The 12,817-nt window shown below is 46.6% G+C and overlaps 1 protein-coding gene across 1 annotated transcript; it reads left to right on the top strand.

Annotated features, from left to right (window-relative positions):
- The first annotated feature begins 2,700 nt into the window (after positions 1 to 2,700).
- LOC127472101 (alcohol dehydrogenase 1-like) lies at positions 2,701 to 9,744 on the top strand. Its single transcript, XM_051789790.1, has 9 exons — positions 2,701 to 2,898; positions 6,627 to 6,728; positions 6,966 to 7,107; positions 7,420 to 7,507; positions 7,623 to 7,842; positions 7,956 to 8,216; positions 8,497 to 8,632; positions 8,974 to 9,112; positions 9,545 to 9,744. Exons 1-9 carry the CDS (start codon positions 2,881 to 2,883, stop codon positions 9,567 to 9,569), a joined length of 1,131 nt encoding a protein of 376 aa, XP_051645750.1. The 5' UTR covers positions 2,701 to 2,880; the 3' UTR covers positions 9,570 to 9,744.
- The last annotated feature ends 3,073 nt before the right edge of the window (positions 9,745 to 12,817 follow it).

Consider the following 12,817-nt stretch of genomic DNA (forward strand, 5'->3'; position numbering starts at 1 on the left):
AAACAAGAACCACCTTCCACTACAAGCACCTTGTAGTCAGAAACTGCAGCTCTGGCTACGATCTGCTGAGCATGGCCAATGCTTCGTGTCATTTGCCCAGGTTACAGTCCCCAAGTAAAGACGGCCTGGAGTTGCATGAACAGGTCTTTGTCCACTGCTTCTAACTTTTGTGTGCAAGCTCACCAGCCATGAACACCTCCAAAATGTTCTTTCTCTTCTGCCTCTGGCACAACATTTCACTGGATTCTGCTGAGGTTAGTAAACCACTGGAGGGAGAGTATTAGTCCATCATGTTCAGTTGGATAAAGTGAGATAAAAAGCTGATAAAGGAATTTTGAATCATATATCCAGAGAAACATAGGATATTTTGAGTTGGAATGGACCTGCATCAAAGTCCAACTCCTGGCCCTGCACAGGACAGCCCCAGAGTCCCACCATGTGCCTGAGAGTGTTCTCCAAATGCTTCTTGAACTCTCTCAGGCTTGGTGCTGTGACCACTTCCCTGGAGACCCTGTTCCAGTGCCCAACCACCCTCTGGGTGAAAAACCTTTTCCTAATATTCATCCTAAACCTCCCCTGACACAGCTTCATGCCATTCCCTCAGGTCCTGTCAGTGCTCACCAGAAAGAAGGGATTTTAATTGCATAAGAAGGATGTAGATAAGCATAAAGAAAAGTTCCCTTCATAGGAACCTGCCCTAAAAGGGGAGAGGATGGGTCTAGGGATCAGTTAAGTATCATTTGGAAAGTATTAGCGCAAAGGGTTGAGCCAGTGGGCCTAGGCCAGCAAGTCACAAAGGGGCGGCACTGTAGGTTATCTGCATGTAAGGGTCATTGTACACTTCAAGCTGCAGCCTCACCCTGTTTTTAGGAGTTGGGCAGAGCAAGGCAAATAAAGCAGCTTTTGCAATACAGTTACGTAAGTCGACTCACGCTTCTCTGGCACCGTGTGCAGTCCTTTTTTCCTACAGACCTTGCCACCTACCTTTGGGCAGGCTGCAGACAGGATCCACTGTCCAGCGTTCTCAGTTGAAGGCACTCACTCTGGCCAAAGGACATCGTTTCCAGATGGCCTCATCTCCACTCCCTGAAAAAAAAAGTCATGGCTTTGATATGCATATAGCTAAAGAGATGAGGAAAATTTTGAGGGGAACTCAGAAGGATTACAAGGGTGTTGTGAGCTTTTACAGGGAGAAAATTAGAAGGGCTAAAGCCCAAATAGAACTTCATCTGGCCGCTGCCATACACAACAATAAAAAATGTTTCTATAAATGCATTAACAGAAGTAGAGCCCCATCATGTGTAACAGTGACTTAGGAAGACAAATGCCATCACTCCAAATGTCCCCACCTTCCTCCTTCTTCCCCCAGTTTATATACTGAACATGATGCCATATGGTCTGGAATACCCCATTGGTCAGTTTGGGTCACCTGTCCTGGCTGTGTCTCTTCCCAACCTCCAATGCACCTCCAACTTCCTCGCCACCTTGGCAGTATGAAAAACAGAAAAGGCCTTGGCTCTGTGTAAGCCCTGCTCAGCAATAACAAAATCACCTCTATATTATCAACACTGTGTTCAGCACAACTCCAAAACACAGTCCCATACCAGGCACTGGGAAGAAAATTAACCCTACCCCAGCCAAAACAAGCCCAGAGGTTCAACAAGGCCAAGTGCTGGGTCCTGCTCTTTGGTCACAACCACCCCATGCAGCGCTACAGGCTGGGGGCAGAGTGACTGGAAAGCGGCCTGAAGGAAAAGGACCTGGGGGTGCTGTTTGACAACTGGCTGAACATGAGCCAGCAGTGTGCCCAAGTGGGCAAGAAGGCCAATGGCATCCTGGCCTGTATCAGGAACAGTGCCGCCAGCAGGACTGGTCAGATTATATGCAGCATTTTATCTCTTTTTTCTTGTTTCTGAAGGAAAAAGCTTGATTTCAAAATGCTGGGCATAATTTGAAAAGAAGCCCACAGCAAAGGCATGCAGTGCTGACCTCCACCCAATCCCTTGCACCAGCACGTTGTGCCAGGAGAGGCTGTGTGGGCATATGAGCAGTGATGGGGCCTGTGCTTGTGGGTGTTGATGGAACCGATGGGTCAGGCACTGGCAAATTGAGCAGGGTCTTGTGTCTGGTCAGATACATGCATTCTGTCCCAGCTGTTCTTGCTGACTTACCGATTTTTGTTTTCCAATCAGCACAACTGGCACGTTGCCTTTGGACACTATGAAGTGAAAACCATTCCAACAGATTAATCAGTAGCCGGACTGGAAAACTAAGAATTTAGGAGCTGGTACAGCTGCAGCCAGACAGTGAGTGTATGTTTCTTAAGAAGCTTGCACAATCACATGTTTTAATATGTCAGTTGGACTCTTATGAGTGTCACCAAAGTTCATCAGCAAAGCCTTCATGTTCTCACTGTGTCTCTGTCACTGTGAATTCAAGAGCCACTCCCCCCTTTTCTCTTTGCATATACAGTGCTACTGAGAGTTGTGGGTTTGGAGAGCACTTCCCAGAGAGGTGGAAAGAGGGGAAAAGCTTTCAGCCAGGGCTTTTGCTTTCTTCCCGTGATGCTGAGAGAAACCAGAAGAGGGATGCAAGAAAGGGTAGGGAAGTGTGGGACAAAGAAATCAGGAAGACGGAAGCAATGTAGAGAGTGAGGTTTCATCAGATAAGTGGTTTATTTTCATTCTAGCATTTTTCCTGTTTAAGGGGTGGGACTCTGAGCTGGGAGGCTTGGCTAAAAGCTCGGAGCTCCACTTTCAGGAGCACTTTGTAAGACCAGCTTCCAGTGTGTTGGAGAGGACTTGTGGTGCCAGCAACCCGACTGCTTTGAGGCTCAGTGAAGTCTTAGTGGCAAGATTTGAAACAGACACACCAGTCAACATGAGCACAGCAGGAAAAGTAAGCAAAAGTTTGTATTAGAATTGATTCTTTGCTGCAGCTGAGTAATGCATTTTTAAATGCAAATTCTTTCCAGGGACACCGTGAGTCCTGGTGGTACAGCACCAGATGAGATTTTAGAATGAAGCTGGTACAGGAGAACTGTCTTTATTTGCAGGCCACTGTACTCTCCTAGAAGATGGTTGTTAACTCTTCAAGGCAATAGTTTATTTGAGGCAACATGAGGTAACAGCACCAGAACAAGAATAACTTCCTCTCTGGGTTAGCAAACTTTTTTTAATCTTTGATTGGATAGTTTAAAATAGGATAGAATGTAGGAAGTGTTCAGATCAATGTATTTATCTGCTCTATCAGTTTCCATTAGGAGATCCCCCAGTGGTTTAAACTATTTTTATCTTATTTATGGATCATATCAGCTTGTTTTCTAAAACAAGGACCTAGCTAATATGTGTTAAATTTTGGGGTGTAATTGTGCTGACATTAGGACAGTCATTAAATTTGAATATGTATATAACAAGTCTCAAACTTAAGTTAATGAAGACCAAAAGTAAGTTTCATATGCAATGCAGTGCTGAGCTGGGACTAAAATGAGTAGGTACATTTTTGCTAGAAAATAAGTGATGAGAAATGGAGGTTAATACCAATACCCGTTGCTTCTTGCACTACTGCCGAGGTGCTCACATACACCCAGGGACCTGCAAGAAAGGTTGATGGACAAGGAACCTAGAAATAGAAAACAACTGAAAGGATGTACCTTGCTGTAATGTGCCTCAAGAAAGCACCAGGATCGTTTGCTGTTACTGCTGGCTGTCTTCTTGATTCTAAAACCAACTAAAACAAGAGAAAGGCAAAAAAAAATAAATGCTCTCTTTAACTCTGAATTACTGCAACTGCAAAATTAATTGTAGCTCACTTGTGGATAGATTCACCAAGTTCAGTTCTCTACCCAGCCTTGGGCTAAGCATAGTAAGTGAAGTGTTGTAATGTAACTTAAGTGCCTTGATTTCACCATGTTTATCTTGGAATGATGTGGGAGCTACCATGCATTTTATGTAACCAAGCAGCATAATCCTCATGCCCTGTAAAAGGGTGTGTTTCTGCACCTACCCTCCCCCTCTCCCACCACAGTAACTTGCAGGGCTGGTAGAACACACAGAAAAAACCTGACTCCAGCCAGTCCTTGTCTTGACAGATGAAGTGGGTGATAGTGTGCTGGTGGTGCATCTGTGGGATTCTGTCGTAATCCGTAAACGTTCTCAGGGACAAAACCACCAGAACAATACACAGTTAACCAATGTCTTATAGGAGAGATTTGTTTGTTCTCAGCAATCCACAGTTGCTGGCTACCTTTGTTCTAGGAAACACTACATGTTCTTTGCATGTGCAAGTCATAAAATCATCATTGTGCTATGTGTGATACAATAGAAATACATAAATCACCATTTTTTGTCGTTTTTTAAATAGGTTTCCTGGAAAATATAGCCCTTTAGAATGTGATCTTTGGTCTCACTTGTGAATATTTTATTAATCACGCATTTGACACATGAAATGTTACATTTAGTGTTAATGTCTCCTGAGGCAGTTTTTTTCAAAGCATTGGGCCCATCCCACTTTGTGTCTAGCTGATAGTGTGCTACTTTATTTTATATGTTTAGTATTTCCTTGTAATTATTTCCTTTGTTACCAGTTTACAGTTCATGGAGAACTAGACATTATTTCTACTTCTACTTCAAAAGCTTTGATACGAAAAATTTGTTTGTTTTCCCCTGTGAATTTTGCAGCACACTGGAGATAAGTTGGCCCAGTGATGCAGGATGCTCATGCATGTGCTAAACTTTCTTCATCATGGACTCAATTCCCCTCCATTTCCCGCTCAAGATAATACCACCCGAACACTTGCAGTCAGTAGACTTAATAGAGTGACTGAGGGTACTGTGGCACTCATAAGGTTGTCATAGAAAGTCATATTCCAGGAACTAGGATGGGCTGAGACCAACAAGGAAGGACAGGAATAGATATAGGGACAGAGAGGCTGTGCTGCTTTTGAATACACTAGGATTGAGACTGCAGGGAGGAAACCTTCTGTTTGAGAGCCTGGGAGAGAACAATGCTCCTCTCTCTTCTGAGTGTATTATTCTCTCAGTGGCAGATGGTCAGAGGAACCCTAAGAGCTGTCAGTACCTGGACAAAACCTGAAGAACTAATGGACAAACTTTAACCTAACAGACAAGGGAAAAAAACCACTGTTTTGGGTAGTAACCCCATCTGAGCTAAATGTCCCTTCTGAGAAGGAAGGTACCTAAGCATGGATAATATTGTGCTGAAAGTTCTATTCAGGATTACCTCTGCGTGCTGCTGCACCATTTAGCATAGGTGTCCTTTCAGCCATCACCTCATGGCTCAATTTGGGCTCTACTAAAACATTTATAAACCTGTATTAGGCTCCGAATTCCATTTTTAGCAATTTTGTCAGTTCTCAACACAGGCAGTTCTAGGCAACACAGACTTTATCACCACTGATACATGGCATCATTTAGTGTGCCATCTCCCAGAAGACACAGTTATACACAAATAATCAGCAACATGGCAAAAAAAAAAATCCTCCAAGGAAGTTAGAGAAGGACCAATGAGTATGAACAAGGTATCCAGTTGTCCTGGAGACTATTATACATGCTGCCAAAAACATGATGTGACAGAAATATGAGCAAATTACACGAGTTTCTGCTTTCCTACAACTGCACCTGTCAGTACCGGCAGTAGGTAATGCCTTTCTCCTCTGTCCATCCCACCAGCTCAGGAATGAGATACTGAATTGTACTGCTCTGAAAAACACCCTCCTGCTCAATCCCACTCTCTGCTCCTGCTTTGGCAGGAAATAGAGCTCTTCCATCTTGCAGCCACTCATCTCCTGCATTCAGCCTTGTCCACAGCGATATTATTTTCAAGCTTCAATCTCCATTTTGCTGATGTCAGAGCAGTTTGGGGTTGATTGGGGCAGGATTGCCAGCCAGACATGGACCGTTTCCCAATCCCTCTTAGTTACCTTCAGCCCACTGAAACTCAAAGTACTGTTCTTCGTGCTTAAGCTGCAGAAGCGCCTGTGTTGCTGTCACATCTGTCTAGTACACCAGAGTCTTTTCCCTTCAGGGATCTTCTCCATGTCGCCTACCAAAAGCCAGTTTGGAACTCACTTGATGTTTACATGGCAAACATGAGAGGGGCCAGAGCTATCCTCAGCTTCTCCTTAGCTCAGACCAGTCCAAGGCCAGGCAGATATCAGCACTCAGTGCTGTTGGAAGGGTCCACAGCCTCTCTGGTGCCACAGCAGCTCAGCCCTGCTGCCCTGCTGTCATCCACAGAGCCCTGTCCTGCAGACACAAGGCAGGTGGATTCTATTCAGTTTCCAGGGAAAACACAACCCTTACTCTCTATGGACTGGTCACTTTGTCTTTGCATTTCACTCTTCACACTATGCCAGTGTTTACTGAACATCACTTGGTTTCATGGACAGCTGAGCACTCACATGTTCCTGCTCTCCCACCACATCCCACTCACCCAGCAAGTCCCCCAGGAAACAGCACAGGACAGTTGTGTAGCTCCATGAGTGCACTGCAGTGTGCAGAGACACGTGATGGGCAGCTGTAGTTTTGGTGATTGTAGGACAACTGTCCCCAGCCGTTTGCCAAAGGTGAACATTCCCATACAGCCTAATCCTTGGTTGCTTCCAGGTTATCAGATGCAGAGCTGCTGTTGCCTGGGCCGTGGGCAAAGAACTCTCTGTCGAGGAGGTGGAGGTTGCGCCTCCAAAGGCAGGTGAAGTCCGGATCAAGGTAAAAAGACATTTCAATAATTTTTTTCTCCATTGCAGGTACTGCACTTCTTGTGGCTATAATTTGGATATAACCAAATGATAGCCACAAGACTATAACCCATATAATAAGGCTTGGGGTCTGCCCATAGGCCTTAACTGTCCAGAGAAGTCCTGTGGAAAATCATTCCACAAATTCAGTTAAACAAAGGCTGGGCTATTTCTATAGTTCATCATCTACTCTTTCCCCTCCAAACAGATTGTGGCCACCGGCATCTGTCACACAGATGAACACGTTTTGAAAGGTTGCTTTCCTAATGTGGAATTCCCAGTTATCCTAGGCCATGAAGGAGCTGGGATTGTGGAAAGTGTTGGAGAAGGAGTGACCTCTGTGAAACCAGGTAATCAATGCACACCCAAACACATGCGCACAAGTCAGCCCTCAAAATGGGTGAGGCTAACAACAGCTCAGAAACTTCTCCCCGTTCCTGAGTCAGTGGCTCAACATCTGAGTGCACACTCATTGCACTGTCACATACACTTTCCTGGTCTGTTCCTCATGTACATGAGTGGGGCTTGGAACATTTCATCCTGACAGAGGAAGGGAAGGGTTTGTGGTGGGTTGCTGCAATTGGAAAGCTCAGCAGAGGTGCTCCAGCACCCTCAGGGCCTGCTTAGCAAGAGGTACCAAAAAGGGATCCACTTTGTTGCAGGAGACAAAGTCATTCCCCTTTGCGTCCCTCAGTGTGGGGAATGCAGCTTCTGCCTGAATCCTGAATCCAATTACTGCCTGAAATGCCAGTGAGTTTGCTTCACCATCCCCTACACCTACATGGGGTTGGCTGTCTGACAACAAGTCTGACACCCCCATCAGTGCTTTAGTCAATGAAATACAAAAGATTTCTCCTCTCCACAGTCTCTCTGAACCACAAAACCTGCTGCCTGACAAAACCACCCGGTTCACTTGCAAAGGGAAGCAGATCCACCACTTCCTGTGGGTCAGCACCTTTGCAGAATACACCGTGGTTCCAGAGTACGCCGTTGCCAAGATAGATCCTGCAGCACCTCTGGACAAAGTCTGCTTGCTTGGCTGTGGGTTTTCCACAGGCTATGGGGCTACCATCAACACTGCCAAGGTTGGTGTTCAGGCGTGTCGAGCACCCCAAGGCTGCCCTCACACCCTCACCAACCCCTCTCCTCCTCCTCCTCCTCCTCCCGCTGGAGACTCATAGGGCCCTGTGCTGTGCAGGTAAAGCCAGGCTCCACCTGTGCCGTCTTCGGCCTCGGAGGAGTTGGCCTCTCTGTTGTCATGGGCTGCAAGGCAGCTGGAGCTTCCCGCATCATTGCCGTGGATATCAACAAGGACAAGTTTGCCAAGGCCAAGCAGCTGGGAGCCACCGACTGCATCAACCCTCGAGACTGCCAGAAGCCCATCCAGGAGGTGCTCACTGAGATGACAGGACAGGGTGTGGACTACTCCTTTGAGGCCATTGGCCTCCAAGAAACCATGGTAGGTGGCATTTTGGCATGTGTCTTCCCTCCCAGATCAGTCACAGGCTGCCATCAGGGAAAAATTCACACAGGTGGGAAGTTCCTCACCTGCTGCCTGCACTGCTGGGCACACCTTTGTGAGAGAAAGCTGTGTACAGGTCCTAAAAGAGGCCTTGAACTCTCAGTGTCTCCTGCACAAGGGAGGATGTGTTTTCAGATGAGCAGATGACAGCTCAGAAAGAACACTTTCCTTACCAGCCTGCCAGTGCTTTCTCTAACTCACCTCTCTGTCCCATCAGATTGCTGCCCTGGCCTCCTGCAATATGAGCACTGGCATCTGTGTGATGATTGGGGTACTGGATTCGCCTTCAGGGATTTCCCTTGATCCTATGCTTTTGCTGACTGGGCGTACATGGAAGGGGTCAGCGTTTGGAGGTATGAAAGTTAAGAAAACATTTTAGAAATTTCAGCTTTTCCTTTCATGGCAGCTTACAAATCCTAGTAAAAGAGGATTTTCAAGAAGTGAACTTAAGAGGAGCACTGCATTAAAGAGTAGCATTAAAAATGCTAATAAAAATGCTAATAAATGTGTATAGTTCATACAGTATAACACATACAACTGTCTCTGCTATCCCACCCATTCCAAAGAGGGGAAATTACCACACAAGAGAGTGGCACCAGTACTGGTCCCTCAGTCCTGACCCTCACAGTAACACTCCCTTCCCAGAACTGCATTTCTCCCATCATTCACTGTAGCTGCTTGCTCTTCTTTCTAGGCTGGAAGACGAGAGATTGTATGCCCAAACTAGTTTCCAGCTATTTGGAGAAGAAATTCAATTCAGACTTGCTGATCACGCACACGCTGCCCTTCGCTAAAGTGAACGAGGGATTTGAGTTGTTACGGGCAGGAAAAAGGTGAGACCCTGACTAGCAGGAGCGAGGCACAGCAAACAGCACCTCCTCCTAAAAGTCAAACAGCCCAAATGCTCTGGCAGGCAGAGCACACAACACTGTCTTCTCAAAAAGCACCTGAGTCTTTTGAGGAAGCAGGGCCCAGAGCCCAGTGGGGGGACAATCTGCCATAACGCAGAGGGAAGAGCCCACGTTCAGCACAGGGAACCCTGCAGCTCATGGTTCAGCTCAACTGAGATCCTGTGGCCTTATCACCTGAGGGGTTCCCTTCAGCAGAGATTTGAAGGCTCCCCCACTGCTGCACGTCTCATGCAGCTGAGTGAGGAAGAGGCTGGAGGGAAAGAAGGCAGCTGGTCCCCAGGCACACCTGCCGACCCCGCTGCCTGCTCCTGAACCGCAGCACCAGTAAACCCTCCCTTCCCTTCCACTTTTCAGTATTCGCAGCGTCCTGCTCTTCTGAGGGACACAGCCATGGAAAGCTGAGAGGAGGCACCAGCCCAGCAGATGCTCTCCTGGCCCAGCCCCTTCTCAACCAGCCCCTCACCTGGTGGGGCACAGGGAGATGAGATTAAGGAATCGCCTATGCTGGTGTTGCTGCTGGTCCTCCTGTGCCCAGGCAAGACCCAGAAGCATCCCTCTTCTGACAAAATGCTTTTACGAATAAAGGGGTTCAGTCAAACTCGTCCCACACAGTGCACTCAATCAACAGAGGTCCCACGGGGCACGAGGAGCTCCTCCTCATCCCGCAGGCCCTTCCACCACACCTCACAGCTGCAGTGAGCAGCTGCCTTTGCCCCTCCACTGCCACTGCCTCCCACCTTCACCCACCTCAGACAGCTCTGTCCCCAGCTCTGGCACACCTCTCTGTCCCCATCTCAGCTGGGTGAATGCTGCAGTCTCAACCAAAGTCCAGCAGGTAAATCACCGCTCCTGGGGCTGCTGCTGCTGCTCTCTGGTCTCATTCACAGGACCACAATGTGTTCTGCTACTTGAAGTTATCCCCACACCAAACCTGTCACTCCAGCACCTTTCATTTAAACATCAGGTTTTCTTATCACTTTACTTTGTACTAGTCTCTCCTCATTTTTCCTTCCTCAATTCATATTTGTCCTCTGTAGACCCTTTTGCCTCCTGATCTCAGGCTTTTCTCCTGACCTAGCTTTGTTCTGGATAACAACTTCAGAGAAATTTACAGACTGGAATAAGGAAGAGAAATTACAGATGCATTTATGTCCCACCTTATGTAAATGTGGGTGCTAGAGGTACTCTACCTAGCCTTTCAGAAACTATAAAGCAAAATTGCTCCTTACATGGCAGAATTAAATTCTGTAGGAGCTAGCAGGATCACAACCAGTCTGGCAACTGAATTTCTTCTATGCACAAAATGGGTCCCTTCCAATTTGAGATATTCTAGGATTTTATCATTCTGTGATAGAATGGACTCACAATCAGCAATGGCTGTAAGAGTCCTGCTCTTTATTTAACATATTTTCCCCCTCTACCATTCTCCTTCACTAGAGTGAATGGAATCAACTGATTTTTTTAATAGACTTGGATCAATGGTTTTCTTATATCTCTTCAATGTAAAATTCGTCAGGGTGGATCCAACTCTCGCATTCCTTACCTCATTTGACTCGTCTGTCGCCGGTACAGAGAGATTTCTCTGAACAATTTTTCCTGCACTCTGTAGGCCTTGCTTGGCATGATTTTAGAAGTGACAAGTGGTGTATTGTTTATACTTATAGACTGTGTGAAAATATGCAATGTTTATACTTGTTAACTGTGTGTCTAATTATAAGGTTTGAGAACATAATATGTTTATAGTAAGAAAGCCTTGAGAAACTGGAGATAATGAAACACCTGCAGATTTCGGAAAGCCCTTAAAGGCAGATTAATTAGGAAAGGCTTTGCAAGCCAAGAATGATTTCAGGTCGCATGGACAGAACATCAGGTCCAATGAGCTGGAGATATGAGGCGTGCACAGACTGAGCTATCCAATCACCTTGTTGTGAGCATGTACCCTGAGCAAACTAAACTGTATAAAAGTTAACTGATTTAAATAATAAATGGGACATTGCTTTGATCACATTGATCGTTCTGCTATGTCTCTTCCTCCTCATCGATATCTGGTGCCCAAAACACAGGGACTTCATCGAGTTCTGAGGGACGTAAAGGCGAACAGAAAGAAGTGGGAGAAGCAGCCGCTAGAGGTGGCGTGTCTCCCAGAGCTACGAGAAAAAAGCTGCATGCAGTACAAAGAGAAATCTTGCCCTGATCAGGTGAGTCGGCTGAAGAAAGGAGACTGAGGTCTGCTCTTTCAAAAGAAGAGGCAGTGCAGAAGCTCCTTTCTATAATTCTCTCTGAGAGAGATTCTAATTATGACGAAAAAGCCCTTAAAGGGTTACTAATCCCCACAGCTCAAGCTGCCTTTGAAGTATCCATACGGGGTGCTATAAAGGAACAGTTAGGGGAAGAATTCACAAAAAGATATGACGAAGCAGCTCACTATTCTACATTGTGGCAGCTGCTGACTGAAACAGAGCAATTTCTAAGGACTGAGAGGCAAGTTACAGCTTTAGCCTATGCTGCATTAGCGAGCAGCGAAACTGAAAGCAAAGAGAGCGAGTCGTCTTATCAGCTTTTATTCATTATGTCAACGATCGTGCTGCCGGCGAATTCGAAGTGCAGGCTTCTGCCCGACCGTCAGCCAGCGGCCCCAGCAGCGGTTCATCCTTAGCCCCGGAGAATTCCAAAGGGCAGGACGCCAGGGAAGCCACTGCTAGCTGTGCCTCCCCTCGCGGCAAGCTCTACATCGCCCCCCCCCCCCCCCCCCCCCCGCTGCTTAGTCTTGGCTGGGTGTTCTGATTCAGTTTATTTCTAACTAACTTAAGTGCTTCTGCAAAGTAGTGAAGTGGACACCTTGGAAGTGGGGCTTCACTTCAGCCCCATGAGCCTGCCCCATCCCTTTTTTCTCCAGGGACTAGCCAGGTAGCTGCAGTGCCTGAATAAGTGCAGCTTTCACACCGGTTGGCTGAAGAGCGGGAGGACATGGCATCCTAACTGGTCTGGTATGTTGCTCACTGGTGCCTCAGCCCGTAGTTGGTGTTGATGCTGTTTACCTGTTCTCTGTCTGTGCTAACCTAATCAGGTCATATGAGGCTGAAGTTCATGCCTCTTGTCACAAACTGGATGCTGTCCGTGGGATGTGTTCCCTGGTGAGATGGAGCAGTAAATGAGTAGAGTGGGATTTCGATGGGCATGGCCCTCTGACTACCACTGCCATCCTCAACCTTCCATATCCTACAGTTTTTCAGCTGTCTAGAAAAGGCTGTTCTTGGCAGACCTGGACTCACACTGAAGAAGTTTCTAACCCTTTCCTAAATGCTGTAGGTGCTCAATTGTTCACTGGTGGAATCAGCAGCATTAGACACGACCATACTACAGTGGTGATTTGCTTTCAGTCAGCAGGCTGCAGCTGTGCAGAAGTCTTCTGTGGAGAAGTGATGGCTCAAGACGCCCTAAAACCTCATTCTTGCAATAAGTTCAGTATAAAGTTACTGATGAGAACAGTTGAATTAGTTGTAGCACATGGTGCTGGTTCATATTATGGTAAAGTATCCATTTACTCTGCAGGAGGTTTTAAAATAAGGTTTGAGTAAGCCCATATTCTTCTTGTCATAAGTTACTCTGAAAAGCAGAGATGGAGTT

The sequence above is a fragment of the Manacus candei genome, unplaced genomic scaffold, assembly GCF_025592945.1.
Source record: "Manacus candei isolate 608988 ecotype Guabito, Panama unplaced genomic scaffold, ASM2559294v1 h1tg000028l, whole genome shotgun sequence".
Classification (NCBI taxonomy): domain Eukaryota; kingdom Metazoa; phylum Chordata; class Aves; order Passeriformes; family Pipridae; genus Manacus; species Manacus candei.

Coding starts and splice junctions, on each gene's coding strand:
- LOC127472101 (XM_051789790.1), top strand. Junction 8,217..8,496: donor TTGGCCTCCAAGAAACCATG/GTAGGTGGCATT, acceptor CTGTCCCATCAG/ATTGCTGCCCTGGCCTCCTG. Junction 9,113..9,544: donor TTGTTACGGGCAGGAAAAAG/GTGAGACCCTGA, acceptor TCCACTTTTCAG/TATTCGCAGCGTCCTGCTCT.